The sequence below is a fragment of the Adiantum capillus-veneris genome, chromosome 5 (assembly GCF_014529385.1).
Source record: "Adiantum capillus-veneris isolate H3 chromosome 5, ASM1452938v2, whole genome shotgun sequence".
Taxonomy (NCBI): Eukaryota; Viridiplantae; Streptophyta; class Polypodiopsida; order Polypodiales; family Pteridaceae; genus Adiantum; species Adiantum capillus-veneris.
Window position 1 is genome coordinate 52561732 of NC_140935.1, and position 23138 is coordinate 52584869.

At 45.2% G+C, this 23138-nt stretch overlaps 1 protein-coding gene across 1 annotated transcript in view; it reads right to left on the reverse strand.

The window, feature by feature from the left end:
* LOC147457317 (1-acyl-sn-glycerol-3-phosphate acyltransferase CHLREDRAFT_174358-like) overlaps positions 1-21089 on the reverse strand; it is a 33889-nt gene extending 12800 nt beyond the window's left edge. The window contains exons 1-2 of the mRNA XM_086512236.1: positions 20755-21089; positions 20183-20401 (exon numbers count right to left, since the gene is read on the reverse strand). Of these exons, the coding sequence (XP_086368362.1) occupies positions 20183-20401; positions 20755-20893 (358 nt within the window). The 5' untranslated portion in view covers positions 20894-21089. The remainder of the gene's footprint in view (positions 1-20182; positions 20402-20754) is intronic.
* Between the last annotated feature and the right edge of the window lie 2049 nt (positions 21090-23138).

Here is a 23138-nt window from a genome sequence, read left to right on the forward strand (position 1 = left end):
CTACGTCCACATGCTCTGAAAAGTGAGCCCCCTTGGGTCACTTATAAAGATTACAAGGGGTGCTAGAAGCAGAGCCCCAAAAGCGTTAAACTCAAAAGCAATAGAATCCCAAAAGCTTTTGACTCAAAATCTGCCAGCAAAAGGCAGCAATTCAATTTGCGGAAGTTCCGTACATTTGCCACGTCAGCAAGACAGCGCAAAAAGCGGGCGTCCGTACGGTGCCACGTCAACATGTCCGTACAATTCTGTCCACATCAGCAAGGGCTATCCGGCAAGGTGATGCCACGTCGTCAGTTTGTGACATCTTGTTGGACTCTGAGCTCACAGAGCGAGTGGTGGCTCTTTGGACAGAGGGCTTAGACATGCAGGACTCCCCTGCTAACAGAGTGGCCTTTGGACTTGCTAAGCTTAGTCGCTTCTTCCTCCAGGAGTCTACGGCTCGCCAGGCTGCAGTGAGGGAGGAGGAGAAGCGTCTCCAACGGGGCGTTGCTTCCTTGCAAAGGATGCAAGAGCAGCACCCGGACAGTCCTTGGTTGCAAGAGCAGTTGCAGCAGGCTTGTCAGGAGCTAGCCAGTATAGAGGAGCGACGCCATGAGTTTGCGTTCCATGGACAGGCGTCTCAGTGGACCGAGATGGGTGACAGAGTGACTGGGGTGTTCTTTGAGACCGTGGGACCTCTCATGCACACACCAGCGTCATCCATTTGAGGAGACCCGACGAGTCGTTGCTTCAGAGCCAAAGGATGTGCATGCAATTGCTACTGACTTTTATCGTGACCTGTTGTTAGCAGAGCCTAAGTCAGAGCGTCAGGATGCATGCAAAGAGCAGGTTTGGGCACAGATGCCTTGTCTTGTGACTAAGGAGATGCGCCAAAGGCTTGAGCTGCCTCTACAGCTAGAAGAGCTCCATGAGGCCCTCAGAAGCACTTCCCCGAGGTACTTGTCCAAGTGAGGATGGTTTGACTCCCAGTTTTTTATTGGAGTACTGGGACTTGCTTGGCTTAGATCTTTGCAACGCTTTTCAATACATCTTGCACACATGAGAGATGCCTGACAGCATGAGTGAGGGCTTGATCTACCTCATTCCCAAGGAGGGGGGGCTCCTTGGACGAGATTCGACAGTGGCAGCCCATCACCACAACCTACAAAATTCTAGCCAAGGCTCTGGGCTTGAGGATTCAGCCACTTCTAGAGAGCATTATACACGGGAACCCAGATAAGTTTTGTCAAGGAGCGCAGTATCCTTGACAACATCTTCACTTTTTGGGAGGCGTCAGCCCTTGCACCCCTCGGAGGTGAGGATCTGGTGATATTTCTTCTCGATTTTGAGAAGCCTTACGACAAAGTTGACTGGGACTTATTGGAGGGCACTCTACGCAGGCTGGGTTTCTCAGACGCTTGGATCAGAGGTGTGTCCTTTAGCCACCCTCTTTCTGTTCTATGCTGGGATTGAGCAGATTCTCGGTTTCACAGCAGGTTGGTCTACTTGGCTTAGCGCTCCCTATTCGGGGCGATGAGAGATGCTGATTAGGAATTTTCTTTGGTCGGGGCGTGAGACCCGGCTAGCCCGGGCCAAAGTAGCATGGCTTCTCACGGGGGGTTGGGGATCATAGACCCAACACAGCATAGCAGAGCCCTTCTTGGGAAGTTTGTTTTCAGAGGACTGCTTCCAAGGGAGGAGCCCTGGAAGGAGTTTTTGCTTCAGCGGCTTAGAGCTCGAGGGCCTCATGCAGGAGGCCCCTGGAGACCTTCCATCAAATGGATCTTTACACAGATGCGCAGAGTTGGTATGAGCAGGAGACTGGAGGATTGATTTGCTACGAGTCTGCTTCGCTCTTGGGAGCAGTTGCGATGTGGCCTGAAGCAACATCCGCCGACTTGCACGACGGAGCGCTTGAGACAGCCCCTCGTTTGGAACCCCATGGTTAGCACTTAGACAAGCCACTTGGTTGGTGATAGGCCACATGTTTCTTGGGGTCCCATGGCAGAGAGTCCAAGACGCACTCTAGGTGACTGGCTTCGGTTCTCAAGTTTGCCAGAGGAGATACAGAGCATCCAGCTATCAGGCATGATAGGGGTGCAACTCATGTGACAGGACATCACAGAGGCTCTACCAGCAAAGTGGCTGACTCCTCTAGAGACAGCAGCTTCCCGATGGATCGGGGCCTTCACGCAACTAGAGATCCTCATTGCACTTCGAAATTTGCGCTTGCTCAGAGTCCGTACCTTCGTGTTCTTCGAGATCCAAGCCGAGGGTCGACTACACAGTCTCAGTAGAGGCTCCAGAGGTTGCAGATTGTTGTTTTCAGAGGATTCAAGTAGTAGGAATCTGTGGGAGGATTAGTGCCAACGACCCTGACCTAGCAGATCTTGAGACTAGCCACTGGAGGCTTTGGGCTTGGGAGAGCTGCCCTCTAGCACAAGTGCAATGGGATCCTGGAGAGTGGTTTTGGAGAGACCCCTTCTCTTCAATCGACCACCCTCGGATCCCTTTCTTTTAGTACACTGTTCGACTGGGACGTCACATACTGGCAGCAAGGAGAGACGCTCGTCTTGCTGCAGCACTTCATTGGCAAGAGGAGGGTCTCACAGCTGAGTTCTTGTCAGGCTTTTAGGCAAGGTAGTGGGACTCCAGACAGTCGCGGCGAGTCACTTTGTTCCAGTGGCTAGTTGCACACACACCTACAGGAGTGGAGAGCTGGCTAGTACATAGTGGCCTTTCGGTAGCATGTGCAGCTTGTGACCATCCTTTGGAGAGTCAACGTGGGACTGCCCTATGGCACAGCAGGTTTGGCTTCGGGTCCTTCGACTGATGCCAGTTCTTTCCACAACACGACAGTACACTTGGGGGGCAGTTGATGGGTCCACCCTCACGGGCCCTGCACTACAGTTTGAGCTATCTTCCACCAACAAGATGATAGTGATCCAAGAGGGTCGACCTACACTCCAGCCTGCTATAGAGTTTACCCCCCAGGAGTGGTGCAGTGAGAGAGAGGTGTGTTGGGAGCTCGTTTGTGGCCTGAAGCTTTGGTTCATTTGACGGGCCCGTTGCTTCCACATCTTCGAGGCTCACTCCGTCCCACCAACGGAGACTGTTCGCGACTTTTGACTAGAGTCGATCCATACTCTCAAGGGATAGTTAGAGAGACTTCAGGGTAGCTCCGACCGCATGTGAGAGCACAGAGAGGCGTTCCTACGACTATGGCACCCTGGGCCTTTCTTCATCACTGTCCGCTGTGAGCCCAGATGGCACTACTGTCCACTTGTGTGGCTTTTCCCTCATCCCAACTCTTGATTTAGCCCTCATTGTACATGTGTTGTTTTTTCATTGGGAGAGTCTCCCCTATGGTAGATTTAGTCATGATGGACAAGAGCATCAGTAATGCGTGGGCACATTTTTTGATGACATCATTGTTTTCTCCAAGTCCGAAGCAAAGCATATAGAGCACTTGTCATGAGTGTTTAGAGTGGTGAGAGGACACAGATTGGTGATCAACTAAACACATCCCGACACGAGAAAACAACCTTAGCTTTTGTCTTTTAGGGTTTCGCGTCCCACTGCCAATGCTTCATAAGTTCTTCAAGTTAGTCCGTTCAGTTTATCTCGTCCACTTCGCCATTTCTCTGTCAAATGGTCATGCCACGTCATCACTTTGTGACAAACACTATCCATGTTGTGCACAAAATCTTCTAAAGCATCGTCAAGTAGCGGGAGAAGTTCTATTATCAACTTCTCCTTCTTCTTGCGTTGATTTACACGGTAGAGCAAGTTCTTGGTTGTCTTGTGCATCATTCAAAAGATCATAAGCTCTACATCTGCTTGCACTAGCCAAGGTTCTTGCAGACCGCATTCTTGACGGTCTTGTGAATCCCCTGTAGGCTTAGCATCATCACTGGCAAGCTATATAGAAAGTCTTGTGTTTACTACAAACTCTCCGTCCATGACACCCTCCATTAGATCCTCTGAACACCAGTAGCACATGCTTCAGCATGCATCAAAAAGATGGTAAATTTATTTCCCAGTTTAGATCATCATCGTCACTTGAACAGATATGAATCATAATCAAAAACCTGCTGACATTCCATGTGCATGATATCTACTTGTATACCCGCAACAAGGTAAGAATCACCTTCAATCCCAGCATCAATTGAACCACCCGCTGAAACATTTGTAGCATCAAGCATCTGTGAACAAGACGATTCATCCCTGAAAATCTCATTGGGTTGCTTGAAAGAATTCTGGCCACTATTTTGAAAGTTCTCAGGCTCACTTCTTCCATCATACACTCTGAAACTACCATACCCAGCCCCAACTATGCCCATGTCTTCACTATCTAACAATTTGTCATCCCCCAAATCATACAAATCTAGGAGAGATTCTAGATGGGTCCATACTGTTGTGGAAACACTCGATTTGTCTTTTAAATCATCATCACATTGCCTTTGTTTGTTGGATGTAAAATCATTGATCTCAAGTTCCAGTACCGCAAAGCTTGCATGGATCAAAGCATTTGCAAATTCACTCCATTGTTGGAAAGAATACTCTATTATCTCTTGGTACACTTCTTTGAAACTCGAAGCAACAAGTTGCCCAAAAGCCAAAATCATTAAGTCCTCAGGTACACCTCGGCTTGTCATCTCTGCTTTGTAACATGCAAGGTAACCTTCGGGATCATACCCTGAAAAACATTCCATTCTTCATACACACCATCTAGTGCCATGTCAAAAGCTTCATCTATCCTTTTCTGCTGTGTTTTCTTGGTTTCCATCTCTTGTAGATACCCTTGTACCAGCTCCAACATCTTTGTATAGTCTAGAGTCACTGTCACAAGACGGGAGCGTACACGAGCACTTAGAAATCTGAAAAATAAAATACTTTGCAAATGTGAGAGAAGGGAGAAGATCGACACAATATTGGGGACCAGAAGATGGGCTGGTCCCCCCCCCCCCCCCCGTCAAGAGTATTCTTTATTCAAGGAGAATTCGTATACAAGCACGAGAACCCGAGGAAACCCCTCCGTTCTGTAATCTTAGACCAGAAGGTCGTTCTTTCCCGTAAAGGGCTTAGGCACCAGGCCGTACTTTCCTGTAAGGGACTTAGGCGCAAAGCCGTACTTCCCGAGAGGGACTTAGACGCAAAGGTCGTACTTCCCGTGAGGGAGGTTTCCTGCAAAAACAACCACACAAAGCAATACTCGCGATGTGTAAACGACAAATTATACCTGTTGCTCCTCGCTCGAGAAAGCGACTTCCGCACTCCGTCGGCACACGAACACTTGCTGAATTTCCTTCGCAATGACTGCTCCAAATTCTCAGCGCTAACTCCTCCTACTGCTCCTGGCGTGTGTAAAACTGGAACGCTAACTGCCCTTTTATAGGCCCTTGCACCCGGCGAGAATAGGAGCCGAAAAGCAAACGCCTTGCGCCCCTAGCGAGAGGAGATAGAGAGATCGCTGAATTCAGCCACCCTTGCGTAGGCTTTTTTTATAGAGTTTTAACGTAGGATTTTTAGAGCATTGTTTTTTTTATTATAAGAGGGCTGGTCACTTAAAAGTGACCGGCCACTTTATTTTAAGTGACCGGCCACTTTATAAAATAAAGTGTGAACTTGTCTAAACTTTAAAAACTCACTCAGTTAGTGAAAACAATGCTACACGAACACATTCCAGGCGTCCCCGGGTGCAGAACACGCGCACAGATGCAATGCAGACACAGACTCCTCGCGGGAAAGAATCAGCCCTCCCGCGAAAGTTCCTGCTTTTCGTAAAAAGCTACCCATCTTTATTCTTGTGCTTGCATTCTTACGTGTATTTTCTTACTCGGTTCGGATTTCCTCCTCAGCCCCCTTTCTGATGCACCCGTCACCCATCATGTGACGCATCAGGGCCACTCGTAACCCGGCCCTTTCCACCGAACTTACGGAAACTCCTTCGCGATGTTTACCGTCACCCATCAAATGACACATCAGAGTTGTCCGTTCTTGATGGCATTTCCTGTAGCTACAATCTTTTAACAGTTCTTAGTGTACACAATAAAATATCCTAGAAAAAGAAATTAGTCATTAAAAATAAGAAAATAGTCCAATTAGCAACATCCCTCTGGCTTCTAAACAGTTGACCTCAACTGTAGTGCTTGGACATATACCTCCAGTATCTCGGGATAAGCTGCTAATTCCTCCTGCGTCATCCACTGAGCATCTAGATTCGAATAGTTCTTAAACTTAACCAAATACTTCCGTGTTATTTTTCCGGACTTGAGGGGCCGCTCCTGATGACTTAGTATCTGCTCCGGTTGGAGTATTTCTTCTATTTCCTCAACCTCAGGAGGTTCCTCAGCACTAGGCTGACTCAGAGGCGGTCCCACATACGACCGGAGTAAATTGACATGGAAAGCATTATGGATCCTCCAATTAGGCGGTAGCTCTAATCGGAATGTGACATCATTCACTTGCTTAGTGATCTTAAAATAACGGGTAGAAAGTTTTACCACCTTCCCCTTATGAGACGCTTGTTTCTTAAGTCTTGCCTTCTCAAACTTGAGTAAGACTAATTGTCCGATTGTTAAGTCTAGATTCCCCCTGTGCTTGTCTGCAGCTTTCTTATGCTTTTCCTGAGAGCGTAGAATAGCTCTCCTAACTTGCCCGTAAGCTGTGTCCAAATCCCGGACAAATTCATCTGATGCAAAGATCTTATCCTTAGTTAAAAGGATCGGTGGAAGCAAAGGCTTACCATAGAGAATCTCAAAAGGTGCTTTCCCCGTCGATGAGTGTATGGTATTATTGTACGCATACTCGACAAGGGGCAAATATTTCTCCCAGTCAGATTGCCGGTCTGACACATAAGCTTCTAACATATCCAATACTGTGGAATTGACTATCTCACTTTGCCCGTCCGTTTGAGGATGGTAGGCAGATGAAAAATTCAACTTCGTACCAAGATTATCCATCAAGGCACGCCAAAAATTTCCTATCATGCGAGGATCTCCATCACTCACAATAGACTTAGGCATTCCACGATGCTTAAAGATCTGTGTCAGAAAGACCCTAGCCATATGATCTGCTTTGATCGTTTTCTTGACTAGTATAAAGTGTGCTTGTTTGCTAAACCTGTCCACAATGGTCCAGATCGCGTCATTTCTAGTCTGAGTTGTAGGGAGGTCCATGATGAAGTCCATGGCAATACTTTCCCAAGGTTCATTAGGCACAGGCAACGGTTGTAGCAACCCAGGCGTCTTATGCCGATCATACTTCACTTTTTGGCAAACCAAGCATTCCCTTACATACTTATCAATGTCTACTTTAAGGCTAGGCCAAAAGAAACATCTTTCCATTGCTAAGGTCGTAGGGAGAATACCACGATGACCCGCATAAGGCGAAGCGTGTGCTTCATCCATGATCTTCTTTCTTAATGGTTCCGCCACCCATATGGCCTGATGGTGGTAGAGATAACCGTCCTGAATGGAATAGGGAAACTCATTCTCTCCACGATGTAGCTTTCCCCAAACGGTGGAGAAGTCTGGATCATTCAGATACAAATCCGGTAGTGCTTCTAATTCTTGGTGATACACCGAAGTGATAGCGTTCACCCTTGGCCGCCTAGACAATGCATCCGCGACCACATTCTTACTCTTAGCCGTGTGAAGGATCTGGAAGTGAAACATAGACAAAAAGTTTGCCCATCTCATCTGCCTCTCAAATAGTTTCCTTTGCGTAAGAAAATACCGCAAACTCTGGTGATCAGTCTTGATCACAAAATCCGCTCCTAGAAGATAGTGCTTCCAGTTGAATAAGGCGTGAATCACAGCCGTAAGTTCCTTTTCGTAGATTGATGCTGATAGCCGTTTTTCGGCTCTCCATAATTGCCATAGTAAGTTACTCCACCCTACCAAATTCACCCAAACGCTATGGCTATCCCTACCATTTCACTGTACATAGGCGTGTGTGAGTTAGGGAGCTTTTCCCATATCTTCTTAAAAACCCTCAGCTAGCTAGTCACTGGGCTAATTGAGCCAAAAAAATAAAAAAAATAAAAAAATAAAAGTATATTATGACCTCTTTGTGTGTAAATATTTCATTGTATATATGGCCTAAATATAGGGATTTTTTATAATTATTTTGGTATTTTATTTAAATATTTCTACTTGGGTGTGTGTTTTATTAAACCTATGTACACCTTCTTTCATCCTCTTACACCATAATTATATTTTTTGCCAATATGTACATACTCTAACCTCATATTTTTCCTTTATACAAATCACTCCCACATTTTCACCCTCACTCTCGTGAAAACAAAAAATTGATTTCTACTCATTAGTTACGTTTATTATATTATTTACTTGCATACCTTTTCCTCTTTCATCCAAAATAATTCAAGGAGGGACCATATCATATGATTCCAATATCTTTCCATATCCATAACTCCTCCATATTTTTATTATTATTTTTACTCATTATTCTAACACCATGTGCTCATTGAGCTAAAGTCCATGTATAGTCCATACACTAGTCCCACCATGTATATATTTCTTTATTCACCAATAATCCTCCTCCATGCATGGGTCAAGGGCAACTTGGATGCTTTGTATTATAATATGACAAAGGAGGGGCTCACTCTTGGATGCATTGTACAAATTCAACAAAGGAGGGGTCCCCTAAAAGACTTTTGCAGGCATAAAAAACAGGCTTTTTGGTGAGAATTTTGGGACCTATCTCCACTCCGAATTTGGAGCGGTGGTCAAAAGAGAAAATGTAGCCCACGCTCTGAATAATCATCTCAAATTTTTTCATGATTTTTGGAGCTACCAGCGGTGAGCTATGATTTTTTGAGTGGACCCCAATCTGCCCACTTTTCTCACAAGTAGCCCTTAGTCTTCTCTCACCCTTCCACACACCTACTCACTCTTACACATCCCTCCCTCTCCTTCCCTCACTCAAACCTGCAATTTCCATGGCTTCTCTCACCCTCTTCACCATTACCCTTCTCTCTCATCCCTATAGTTCTTTTATGAACCTCTACATACATACACCCTCTCCATGTCTCTCTCTATTGCTTCTATGTTACAATTTCATTTACCTCTCCTAAAAATATCTAAAATTCAGCATCTTAACCATGATAACTTCTGCAAATTGAGGATTTTTCATCAACAAATCCTCTTTTCATCGTGGTGGTCAACCGTGGCGGCGGCGTAAAGAAGCGAAGAAGAAGAAGAAGACCAACGGTCATTTTTTCCACAATCTACACAAGGGTGAGTTCAAGCTTCTTCAAAGCTTCACCATCTCAATGATTCTCTTTTAATTCAACCCTCTTCCTTCATCAAATCAACTCATCCTACCCATTGTATATGTATCACTAACAATTCTAGTGATTATTACCACTAACAACTAACTTCTCTTGTAAAAATGCACCCACACTATCAACATATGGAGTAGGCAACCGCACAAGTAAACCAAATTCACTCACTCCCATGGAAGTTTCTCTCCTTTCACCACATCAATAATTCTCTTACTTGAACCCACATCCATGTGACTCAAGAGAAAAGAGAGACCCCATTCTCATTTGAAATTCATAAAAATTCGTAATCCTTGATCTTTCCTAATAAAATTGATTAGGCTTAATCCTAATCAAGGATTCTAAAACCTATAAATAGAACCCATTCCTCCTTGTAAAAGACATCACTATACCATTGCACACTAGATTGAGCGTAGCACACGCCAATTCTATCTTGGTTGTAAAGAGAGAGTAAGCTTTCTATACACCATCACTTTGGTGCATAGAAAAGCTTGAGCTAGTTTGAGTGAGTGCGAGTAGAAGATATTCTTCCTACCATTGTTGTATCTACCCCAACATCAATGAATTGGTAGTTTTGGGTGCAATTCATGTCCAAAGGCTCATGCTTCTCCTCCAATTTGGCTTGGCAAACTCATTCAGCTTCATAAGGTGACTTGTTTCATTGAAGGTTGTTGTTTTGTTGCTTGTGATTCATTGGCTATTGTTTGGCTACCATTGTAAGAGGGTGGATGGTGAGAGGGCTCCCATAACCCTAAGACAATGTGCTAGTGATGCTATAACCAAATCTTGTCACTTGATTCCGCAAGCTTTAAGTTCCTTTTTGTGCAAAATATAAAGTTGAAGCTAAGTTGTACACCATCTCTCTCTCTCTCTCTCTCTCTCTCTCTCTCTCTCTCTCTCTCTCTCTCTCTCTCTCTCTCTCTCTCTCTCTCGTGTTTTAGTGTGTGAGAGTGTTCCATTGGTGTTAGGGTTAGTGTAAATTCCTTGCTTGTTTGTGGGTTGCTCTAACGATTCTCCTCTTTTGCGTCCTAGTTCGCTCTTAAACTAGGTGGTGCCCCTTGTGTAGTTGGGATTTGGCTGTGGGTTTGTTGTTTTGGTTTGAGTTGTGTTGTGCCCCAGCCCCATTGAGCAGCACGGGAGCCTTGAAGGGTGTCTAGAGGTTGCTCTTCTTGTTGCCCGCCCCGGACCGCCTCAATGCATGCAACTCTGCATCCTTAAGTCATCTGCTTTCGTAGGCCACTGCGTGGCCTTCTTGGTTTAACACTACTCCGATGCAATCGCCTGAAGCATCACAGTGAACCTCAGATGGTTTCCTTAAGTCAGACACTATCAAAATAGGTCCATGGCTTAGCAAGTACTTGAGCCGATCAAAAGCTCCTTGTTGTCTCGATCCCCATCTGAAAGGAATCTTCTTCTTTGTCAAATCATGAAGTGGTCCTGCTACATGGGCAAATCCTCGGACAAACCTTCGATAATACGAACATAATCCCAGGAAGCTACGTACATCATGTACCGTAGTGGGAATAGGCCAATCTTCTACCACTCGGATCTTGGCAAGATCCATACTCACTTGATTGTGAGAGACTATATGGCCAAGATAGTGTATCTCTGAGAGAAAGAACTCGCTCTTCTTTGCATTCACATGCAACTCATGCTTTCGCAATTCTTGAAACACTAGGTCCAAGTGCTTCCGATGTTCCTCTTCTGACTTAGGGAAGATGAGTATGTCGTCAAAGAAAAGCTCGATACGGGCTGAAAATGTGGTCCATCATGCGATTGAACGTCGCAGGAGCATTGGTCAAGCCGAAAGGCATTACCAAAAATTCATATAGTCCAAAGGTTGTGCGGAAAGCAGTCTTATGGACATCCTCATAGGCGATCCGTATCTGATGATACCCACTCTTTAAGTCTATGCGACTAAAGACACTTGCACCCTGCAACTTATCAAGTATATCATCAATCCGGGGGATCGGAAAGCGATTCTTGACCGTGATCTTATTTAAAGATCTATAGTCTATGCACATTCGAAACGTGCCATCTTTCTTCTGCACCAGTAGAACTGGAGAGCAGTAGGGTGAAGCACTTGGCCGTACTAACCCTTTCTCTAGAAGCTCGTTGACTTGCTTCAAAATTTCCTCTTGCTGAGCAAGACTCACCCGATAAGGGGGTTGATTGGGAGACGAGCTACCCGGTATGAGATCTATGCGGTGATCTTCCGGGCGTACCGCAGGTAGTTCATCAGGGAGTGTTTCTGTGAAACAATCTTTGTACTTTTCAATAAATTGAAAACGCTTAATTTCCAGGCTAGAGAGTGAATCCCCACTAGTTTTATCCTTCTCACGTGCAAAAATCAAGTAAGCAAAAACATACTTCTTCATTTCTTTCTTAATGGAGATGTGACTTACAATTGGGAACTTCCAATCTCCTACATCAGCATGAATCTTTATTTTCTTACCCCCATGATCAAAAGTGAGGGTCTTTTCCACATAATCGGGGACAGGTGTCATGTGGAAATGCCATGGCATACCCAAGATGATATCACATCCCTCGATGGGTGCCATCAAAAATGATTCGCGGTCCTTGTACTCGCCAATCCGAAGATTGAGCTGTCCTTGCACGGGAGTTGCATTGGTCGTCAACCCCTCAAATGCCGATCCGGATATAACCGGTGTGCCAAGCTGAGCCGATGTGAGGCACAAACGTTCTGCAGTATCCAGGGAGATGAAGTTATCCGTGGATCCTGGATCATAAAGAATCAGTACTCGCTGGTTGTTCAAAGACCCCCAACCCTTCAGAAGCTGACACTTCCCTTTCTCCGTTTCTGTGTTTCCTTGAACATCTGGAATAGAGTTCGAGCTTGGTGGAGCGGGTTCCTTCCTTGCTTTATCTTGCCTCGTAGGGGTGTGTTCTTGCCGTTGCTGCTTTAACGGGCAATCCGGTTTCATATGTCCTTTCTCGCCACAGTAGAAGCATCTTCCTTCCTCTCTGAAGGTTTGGAGTTGAGTAGGAGAGAGATACTTAGTTCGCTTGCCATTGCCCTCTGGCTTCTTAGAATGATCAGAGTCCCTAGATGGAGGACGTTTTCTTCCTTGGCCCCCTTGGTCATCGTAGACCCCTCTTTGTCTCGCACGGTAAGTGCTATGCTCCATTTTTCTGGGCGTCCCAGTTGAGTGCAAATCCTCAGCAATGATTGTTGACTCCATCATCCTCTGAAGAGTGTCATGCGGATACACTTTCATACTCTTTCGAAGCTGCGGTTGGAGACCCGCTTCGAACTTTCGTTTCTTTTCCTCGTCGACAATCTTCATGAAGGGAGTGACCTTTAGAAGAACCGACCAATACTTATCCACATAGGTCGTTACTCTCTCATGTTCCTTTTGGGCGAGCCAGTCCCATTCCTTCCGTATGTCCTACTCGAAGTCAGGCGGAAGAAACTGTTCATAAAATTCAGATTTGAATCTCTCCCAAGTTCTGGCCTGAGAACCTTCCAGAATCTTGGCTAACCACCAATTACTTGCCATTCCCTTGAGGTGCATCCCCACATGGCGCAATTTGGATCTTTCTGTGAAGTGCCCATTGGTAAAGGCGACTTCAAACTGTCTGATGAAGGACAGTGCTTTGGAGATATCTCTCCATCCGTTGTAGGTTTCGAACTTGATGTCCTTGTCGCCCGATTTGAAGACTCTCATGCGATGTTGAGACTTGCGACCATGCTTCTTGAATCGAGGCTTATCTTTAGGTTGATGTAGGGTAGTAGTAGTAGTGGCTTCCTTCTTCTGGCGAGAAGATTGAGAAGTAGAAGTATAATCAGGGGAGTAAGATGGAGATGAAATAGAGATGTCCTTGCTCTCGTCTAGCAAAGAGAGCGCTTTTTCCTGGCCTTTCCTTGGAGTAGGCCGTTCATTCCGATCCGAAGATCCTTTGTGCACCTCGGCACAAAGGATCTTCTCTTTCTTCCTGTGGTCTCACGCCAACAGTGTGGTCTGGATGCCCGGCTGCATCGGTTCCATTCGTTCTCTTCATTCCGCCCAAAAGCTTTTGGACATCTGGCAATAGTAAGATTTGTTGCAAATCCGCAAGCTAAGCTCGCACTTGTTGAAGCTCCTCTTCAACACTTCTCCCTTGGCTCGACATGGTTCCTCCCGTTCTTCCCGGAATCGTCCTTCTTTGCAGAGAAAGAGAGGAGTCCGAGCTCTGATACCACTGTCACAAGACGGGAGCGTACACGAGCACTTAGAAATCTGAAAAATAAAATACTTTGCAAATGTGAGAGAAGGGAGAAGATCAACACAGTATTGGGGACCAGAAGATGGGCTGGTCCCCCCCCCCCCCCCGTCAAGAGTATTCTTTATTCAGGGAGAATTCGTATACAAGCACGGGAACCTGAGGAAACCCCTCCGTTCTGTAATCTTAGACCCGAAGGTCGTTCTTTCCCGTAAAGGGCTTAGGCACCAGGCTGTACTTTCCTGTAAGGGACTTAGGCACAAAGCCGTACTTCCCGAGAGGGACTTAGACACAAAGGTCGTACTTCCCGTGAGGGAGGTTTCCTACAAAAACAACCACACAAAGCAATACTCGCGATGTGTAAACGACAAATTATACCTGTTGCTCCTCGCTCGAGAAAGCGACTTCCGCACTCCGTCGACACACGAACACTTGTTGGATTTCCTTCGCAATGACTGCTCCAAATTCTCAACGCTAACTCCTCTTGCTGCTCCTGGCGTGTGTAAAACTGGAACGCTAACTGCCCTTTTATAGGCCCTTGCACCCGGCGAGAATAGGAGCCGAAAAGCAAAAGCCTTGCGCCCCTAGCGAGAGGAGAGAGAGAGAGAGATCGCTGAATTCAGCCAGCCTTGCGTAGGCTTTTTTTGTAGAGTTTTAACGTAGGATTTTTAGAGCATTGCTTTTTTTATTATAAGAGGGCTGTACACTTAAAAGTGACCGGCCACTTTATAAAATAAAGTGTGAACTTGTTTAAACTTTAAAAACTCACTCAGTTAGTGAAAACAATACATTCCAGGCGTCCCCGGGTGCAGAACACGGGCAGAGATGCAATGCAGACACAGACTCCTCGCAGGAAAGCATCTACCCTCCCACGAAAGTTTCTGCTTTTCGTAAAAAGCTTCTTTGAACCCATCTTTATTCTTGTGCTTGCGTTCTTACGCGTATTTTCTTACTCAGTTCGGATTTCCTCCTCAGCCTACGGAATGCCCCCTTTCTGATGCACCCGTCACCCATCATGTGACGCATAAGGGGCACTCGTAACCCGGCCCTTTCCACCGAACTTACGGAAACTCCTTCGCGATGTTTACCGTCACCCATCAAATGACACATCAGAGTTGTCCGTTCTTGATGGCATTTCCTGTAGCTACAATCTTTTAACAGTTCTTAGTGTACACAATAAAATATCCTAGAAAAAGAAATTATTCATTAAAAATAAGAAAATAGTCCAATTAGCAACAGTCACCTTCATCCCATCTTTTTGGTTTTCCATCTTCACTGCTCTCACCTGGTTCTAGTTGTTCTCATCTCCGCAATCTCTCACCCCGTCCCAAGTTTCGTGTCGATTTCAACAAGTTGTCAAGGATTAAGTAGTTCTGGGAGTGGGACACGCTAACCACGGGGGGCTCCTTGTTGCCACAGAGAGAGAGAGAGAGAGAGAGAGAGAGAGAGGATTTACACTCAATACACGCTTGGGACACACAAGTTGACAAAACCTTGTAGCTTGTTTAGTTCCGAGAATCTGATTACAAAAGAATAATTTTCACTAAGTGCGCTCTATAGGCGATGCACTGTAGTGTATCCTATAGCCTCCTAATACAATAGCTCACAACATGCAGCTTACGCCCGTGTAGAGGTATCCCAATCCAATTCCCTAGTTACAAGAGGATAACTCAAGCTACAGGTGGAAAAACTATGCTCCTTGAGCATGAGGGAGAGAGAGCTTAATCAGGCTTATGATGCTTAAAATAATCGGGCTACGGTAGCTTGAGGAAGAGATAATCCGGCTCAGGGCTTAATAGAGAGATAATCTGGGTATGATCGAGAGATGAACGAGCTTAATTGAAAAATAATCGAGTTATGAGAGAGAGAAACGGGCTTGGGAGGTTTAATTGCAAGGGATTATTGGGTTATGAAGGCTTGCGTTAGAACGAGAGGAGAATAGCATTTGATATGAGGGCGAGCTAGGCCGCTTGAGAGAAATTAACGAGCTATTTTAGCTTAATTAAGAGGGATAAAACGGCTATAACCACTTGATTGAGAGCAAGGAGAGAGAGTGTCGTAACAATGGCTTAATTAAGGGCGAGAATCGGATTATGGCAGCTTTCGTTCGTTGCCCCTTTCTTTCCGGCACATACCCACTCTGCATAACCTCCCCACAACCAACGCTTTTCTCCTTGGAGCCCCCCTCCAATCCTTCTCACCTACAGGCGCTCCTACTTGCTCGACGGTCCTACGAGGCAACACGCTCCTCCGCTTGGATTCCAACGTAGGCAACTAGAGTATCAACAAATGTAAGAATGGGGAAGCCATGATGGGTAGCATTTTGCATCATCCTCAAAGCCTTCCTATACCCATTGGGAGTAGGCATAGCAAAATTTCCGTAGATGTTCTCCTTGGTATTTCAATCTTTTTGATGGCCAATGAACATAAAACTCATACCCTCAATTTACCCAATCCCTGTGACAATAGCAGGATCATCATATCCTGCTCTATCCCCGTGAAGCTCAGCTGCTTGTCAATGATATTGAGAACATGGTCCAAGCATGTAGGTCTCATCAGACTTTTCTTGTAACTCCTTCAGTTGCATAGAGAAGTACATGCATGTGCTATTTGCAAGCTCACAAACTTGACCACTCTCTTGCACGTCTCCCTTTTTCCTACTACGCTCCCCTTTTGTCCACTATTGGCTGCTTCCTCTGGAGTCTCCCCTCGACCTCTTCACTTGCAATGGCAACCTCTTTCAAGTTTCCACAGCTCCTTAATGATGCATCTCCCCCATGCAGTGCAGCGTGCCCCACCAATGCCTGCTTACTTTCAAGCTTCCTCTGTAGTCGCTCGCTCCCAGCTCATGCAATAGGCCTCTCTCCTCGTTCTGTTTTTTTCGGTATCAACTCCCTTCTTCCCTGAGTTGCAGCCCTCAGTACTCCTTAGTACAACCCACTTCTCCTCACCTGCAATTCGTGGCAACGCTTCCCATGTGCTCCTCTGCATGCAAAACATCGCGCTCCAACTCCCCGACACAATCTGGCATCACTATGCAATCATTAGTTCAGCTCCTAGTTTTGGTCTTGCATACCAACCTCCAAAATCGATGTTGAAAAAAACTCCACCTTGGGCACCTTTCCCACCCTCGACCACTCGGTGAACATCTCGCTTCCAAGTCTCAAGAAAAAACACTATGGTAACCCCACTTCACACCTTCCCGAAAGCCGACCTTCCATTGCCATGTTAAAAAAAAGATCAGGCTTGGCTTACATATCAACCAAAGCATTGCTTGGCATAACATGTTCGTTCGATAACTCCTGCCGAACAATCTCGCCATTATTCTCTCATCTGGTAACAAAGCTTTGAAGATTTTGCATTAATCCTCTAATCCCGAAAGATTTTTTTTTCTCTCTTGTGTTTTTGGTTGTGTTGGCAGCCCTTCGGTGTATACTCCTCCCTAGGCCATAGTTACCGGGGAACGCGTTCCCTAGGCCTTCGAACGCCGGAACGCAGTTCCCTCCTCCCTTGCAAGGCCGGAACATCCCGAAATGTTTTGCCGTTCCGCGTGACTAGTTGATACCGGAACGACCGGCCGGATCGGCTCGGAAGGGCCTTGGAACGGCCTACTGTCAAATGGGGAGAAATAGGCAGTTTTTTGCAAATTTGTAGTGAACATTAGGTGTTTTTAAGAGTGTGCAAGGACTCAAAATGCACCCCCTCACACCCATTCCCTTCTCAAGCAAATCCACATGCCCTCAACTTTCAAGGTCTAAGGCTTAAGCCTTAAGCTCTCTCGACTCAAGCTCACCCCCTCTCACTCTCTCAAGCTCTCTCCCTCTCTCTCTCTCTCACAAGCTCTCTTCCTCTCCTCTCGAGTATCTCCCTATCATCCATGGCCTAAGGGTCTTCAAATCGAGTTTTTTGTGAGTACTAGAGTCAAAGGACTCTAATACCACTTGTATTCAAATTTCAAACATGTAGAGCTAAAAATTGCATTATTTGGGAGTTTTTTATGCCTCCCGTTCCGCACCGTTCCCGTTCCGGACCCCTAGCTGTTCCCCCGTTCCGCGAGGGTCCTCGTCGCCGTTCCCGTTCCGCGTTCCGCATAACTCTGCCCTAGGCAATCTGTGATATAGGAGTGGAGTGGCTCCCCACCTGTGCAATCCGCACCGCACCAAATTCAACCTGCTGATTCATTGATAACTTTTGGCATAAACGCTGCTAATGACCTAAAAGCTTCAAAGTACAGCTCTCTCTAAAGAGAATTTGCAATGCTCTCCTCCTCCATCCACTTTGCATCGAGGGCCAAAAAGCATAGTAACAAGGAACGGGTGTCACAAACTACTGACGCGTCAAAGCACTGAAGAATGGAGCCAACTTGCAGATGCCGGTTGAGAGGCCTAAACCCTAAGAAGAACAAGTAACAAAAGAAGTCCTACCAACTTATGGGGACCCCGTCCAATGGGGCCCCAAGTGACATAAAGGATTAAATAAAGCACAACCCACACATATAGAAAGAATTGCGTAGCAGCTGATGACGTGGCAGTTATACGGAAAATCCAAAAATTGCGCTGACATGATGACGTGGCAGACTATACGGATTTTCGCATTTTGCGCTCACTACTTTACGAAATTTTGTGATTTACGTTGGCAGCTTTTTGGCATTGCTTTTGGATCAGATGATTTTGAGTTGGAAGGCTTTTCACTATAAATTGTTTTTGGGACCTAGGACCTTTAAATATGAGGCCATGGGCTCATTCTCTGGCATGCTCCCTGGAGAAGATGCAGAGTTTGGAGTATCGGCGTGTACTGAGTTGATGCAATATAAAGAAATACCGAGAGGGGCGCCAAGGTTTGGGGCCAATACTCTCTGAGGTGGAATTCCGCCACTCCGTGTCGCGTGTCGTCTCTCTTTTTCAATTCAGTTGTTATTTGAAGTGCTTAAAGTTGTTCAGTCTGTTCTTTTCTATTGGCACGTGGTGCCCGTCTTGTGACAACGGGAACGGGGGATGACATGGATTGCCATTCCCTGTGACTATATATATAGTCACATAGAATGAGGACCGAAACGGAAACGAAAACGAAAACGGAAATGGGTTCGACAAGACTAAAAAATGGCCATGCTTTGTTACTATAGCAAAAAGTACCCTTGACCAAACTACTCGGTGAACCTATATACCTTCATAAGTTCAGAATAGTCTGAACTCACGAATTATAAGAGGGAATAAAGCACTCATAAAACTATAAAAGCAAGGGACACCATTAAAAAAAAACAAACAAACAAACAAATAAAACATGTTTTTGGTGATGGTCCTATTCGTTGGGCTTCTTTTAAGATTGTCTTAGTTAGTACAAGTTCTTCCATAAAAGCCCTCAATCGTTTGAGGCGTTTAAGGAAAAAACACCTTGTGGTAGATCGTCCTCTAAGTCTGGTTCATACCTCTCAAGTTATTTATGTTATTTATAGTATTCACGATAGTTCTATGATGTATGTTGGCCAAACCTTTCGAACAGCTTTTGTCCATTTTCAAAAACATGTAAGAGAAGCGAGAAAAGTTCAAAGTAAGAGCACCGTACATGAAAGTGTGAAACCCTTGTATGCGGCAATAGCAAAACATGGCTTTGAGTCTTTCCGTTGTTTCCCCATTGAGCACATAGAGGGTAATTTTAGAAACTCTAAAGAGTTCTATAAATCAGCGTGGCCTCGAGAGTTGTTTTGGATGAGAACTTTGCATACTTTTTTCCCTAAAGGTTTCAACTTGGAAGGAAAGTCTTCGTTACGTAAAAATAAGACAATTTACCATAAGAATCCTATGCTTGTGCGAAGGCATCCCAAACCCGAGTTAGTTCTCCCTTCAAGTCAGTTTAAAAGAACTTAAATTCTTAAAGGTTCTTGTTCAGATCCACCTTCTATCCCTGAAATCAATCCAGTTGTTTTGCACAACACTATTTCTAGTAGAGTACAAGGTCTCCCTAGACCTTCAATCTCTAGAATTTTGACCAAACTATTCGGTGAACCTAGCTTACCTTTCTATTCTTTCTTTTTTGGCGCCTTGTGACCTGTTGGCAGCCCTGCTGGCCTCCCTGTCTTGGGCACCTCAATCTGGGTGTTTGGAATTCTCTTATCTACCAGCTGATTCCCTTTATATTCTTTTCTTGTGCACTGGGACCTATTGGTAGCCTTCACCGCCTCCCCTGTCCACTGGAACTTCAATCTCAATCGTTGGAATTCTCTGATGAACCATCAACTAATTCCCCGACTTCGTCGAAATTCTTTGATGAACCATCAACTAATTCCTCGGCTTCGACAGATCCTCGGATGCACTATCATCTGATTCCCTTTCTTCTCCGGAATCCTCTGATTAACTTCAATTGGTTCCCTTGGATCATCGGAACTCTCAGATGCACTATCATTTGATTCCCTTTCGCCTCCAGAATCCTATGATGAATTGTCATCAGGTTCCTGCCCTATTGAGGTGGACACTAACCTGTCTATGAGTAAGTCGAATTGGAATGCTTCAAATGTCTCTACAGGTCCTCTACAAGTTAAAGTATCCCAACCGGTCCTCTATAAGAAAAAGTCTAGTAATATCAAATATAAGCCTAAGTTTGCACTATACTTAATCATGCCCATGACATGCTTGGAAATAAATATTCCAAAGTAGAAGAACTTAATCTTAAAAGTACCTGAAGGAGCTGTACTTCCACTCCAGTCTGAATTGGGAGCTTGAGAGACCTGAGCACTAGCAGTCATTTCACATCTGGCTGCTCCTTTTTTTCTGCCAATACGCCAATGTGTTTTCTTTCTCCAGGCACAAAGGCCATATCTACTGCAGGCCGAAACATCCCAAACTCCTCGAAAACATGAAGACAAGCTCTCTTTCTCTAGCTGGGCTACCAGCATACCTGGTAAAGAGCCAGATAGTAGTCAACAAAAACCTTAGGCAGTACCTTTTTAACATAGCCATGCTTCACTCTATGAACAAGATGTATTGCCGTTTGTGTCCGATGCTGGCATACAAGCTTGGCTACGCTGGTAAAGCTAGCCCTATGGATGGCTCCATGCCTGCAACTACACGCACATGCACACATACTTCGCACAAATATATGGATTGCTTGCAAGCGTTATACACACACCTGGTACCTGCAGAGCTCATTGAATACCCCAAAAACAGAAACAAGTTTCAAACAGAGAGCGCAAATGCATGAGAAGGCATGCAACGCTGAGACACGCATTACTCTTGGATAGCATGGCATACCTTTGTGGCAACGTCGTAGAGAGGCTTGAAGGCGTGCGCAAGTTTGAGAGAAGGAAACAAAACCAGGCCTTTGCGAGGGTGCACGCAGGTACGCTGTGGGAGAGGGCAAACCAAGGAGAGGCTTGCGTATTGCATCCATACCTTCACTTTGGTAGTTTCTGCTAAAGTTTTATGCCATGGTGCTGGATGTGCATCCAGCACAAGCTAGAAGGCAGACGGAACTGCTGCGTGGGTGTGTATGGGGGCGGGCGTGGGGGAATGTGCTTTGCTAGCTACCTGTTGGTGGATATGTGTGTCAGATAAGACCACCAATGCCGCGAGTCACACCTGAGACCTCTTTCAACAACGAAATAGAGGGTAGGCCCTGCGGAGGGGAATCTTAGAAGATGCTCTTTGTTGATGCCACAAGTGCCTCACAGGTTGGGGGTCCGATCTCTATTTGGAGGACATAATTGCTTGCATGCCCTATGGTGTTAATCTTGACATTGTTAACCTGATGTGCAAAATAGTGAGGTGCCATGAGGTTGTTGATGGGCCTCGAAGTATGATGGAGGTAGCCACAAGGGTATTGAGAGACCTTGGAGTTCGATGGTGGTATCTGATGTTCTTGGGAATAACGAAGGATGGTATGCAGGTGGGGTGCAAGTAATAAGACTATTGCACGTTCGACGTGTCTCTTATCAAGGATGTCTAAAGAGTCCCTTACGTCCAAGTGACCGTGATGCTCAGGATTGTCACCCCAATCGAGAGAAGTTTCGACATCCCAAAATCACAGACAAATAAATATGTTATGACGTTCTACATAAATCAAAATGATATGGCATGTTGCCTATGATTTGCACTATGAAAACGCACGACAATATTGTCCTTCTAAGGGGGGCCTACCCAATTTATTGTGGATCCTAACTTTCTTGTCGATGTGTCTGTAATAGGGACACATGTTGTTGTCCCTCTCTCTTCTATCGTGCCATCTCAACTTGGCCTATTTTGGATTTTCTATTGCAACTTCGACTGACTAATGTAATCTCTCACGCTTCTAGTTTCAATCGAGGGTATCGAGGTTAATTCACAGCATTTGGATCACAACAGTTTGTTGTCATCGATTCAAGCATTCTACATAAGGTAACAAAATCCTATTGCCTATGATACTCTTGAAAACGAGTTTTTGTTTCTTGGAACTTCCATTTAAAGGGGGAGAAGCATTACTACCATCCATCTTAAAAAAGGAAATAAGAGGCATCTAGATTGCATGATTAAAATGAGAGTTACTTTATATAAGCTTACTTGGGGCAACCCTTCTATCTAGAAGTTGAGTTTGGATCATATATTTCTTTAATAATGAATTTATTAGACCTTTGACAATAAACATGAGGCTATGAATTGTGGAATTGATGTTGAAGTTGTGGGTTTGTCATGTTCAATCATGAAAGGGGAGGGCCTTGTCTTCATATGCATTGGTCGGCGTGTGTTGTAAATCCATGCTTTGGCAGGTTTTGCTCCTACGTGACATAGTCTCTTAGGTGGGCGATGGCCAATAAATTTCCAAGGGGACTACTCTTTTTGGATTAGTGGTGTTTCAAAGGGGTTTCCCAAACCTTTTTGTGTTCTTGTAGTGCTCTTTCAACGCTCTTGGGTGGCATCGCTATAGAGGTGTTTCAATTTGCTTGTTTCCCAACAATGTTTTGGTGCTCGCCATTGAGGAATTGCTTCAAGTTACCTTCAGTTTACAGGTTTTAGAAGACATGGCGTTTAATTTTCCAGAGTTTAGTGGGAAATCAAATGAAAGTTCCAAAGGTTTCATTGAGAGAATGGAGTTTGCTTGCCTTCTTGCTGACAAGCAAGACCGAGCGTTGGTGCTACGAATCTTCTACTTCTGTTTGAAGGGAGATGCTAGGGAATGGTTGGAAGGCTACGAAAAGGAGCTACAATCAGCCCAAACTCCTCAAGTTATGACTTATAAAATGTAAGGCATGCTTTTTCTTACACACTTTCAACAGATGGAAGACCCACAACAGGTATGGTAGTCTATTCAAGGCTTAGTACAAGGTGAAGGCCAAACCATAGAAGACTTTGTGAAGGCGTTCAATGCATTACGGACAAAGTGGTGTACATCTTTGGGGGCTAAAGTTCCTCCAGCCATGTTGAAAAAGGAAAGGTTTCTTGCAAGCTTGAGGAGTAACCTACGCTTGAAGGTAGAGCTTAAGCAGCCAAGGACCTTTGAGGAGGCAGTTGAAATTGCAAAGAATAAAGAGTGGAAAGCAGAGCGTCTTCATCAACTTGGAAACAATGTCGAGCCAAAGCTTGAAGTGAAAGCGGTAGAGCAACCAAGGGTCCTCATCAGGGAGCCAGGTTAAGATCAACAAGCTTCTCATGATGTGAATGCT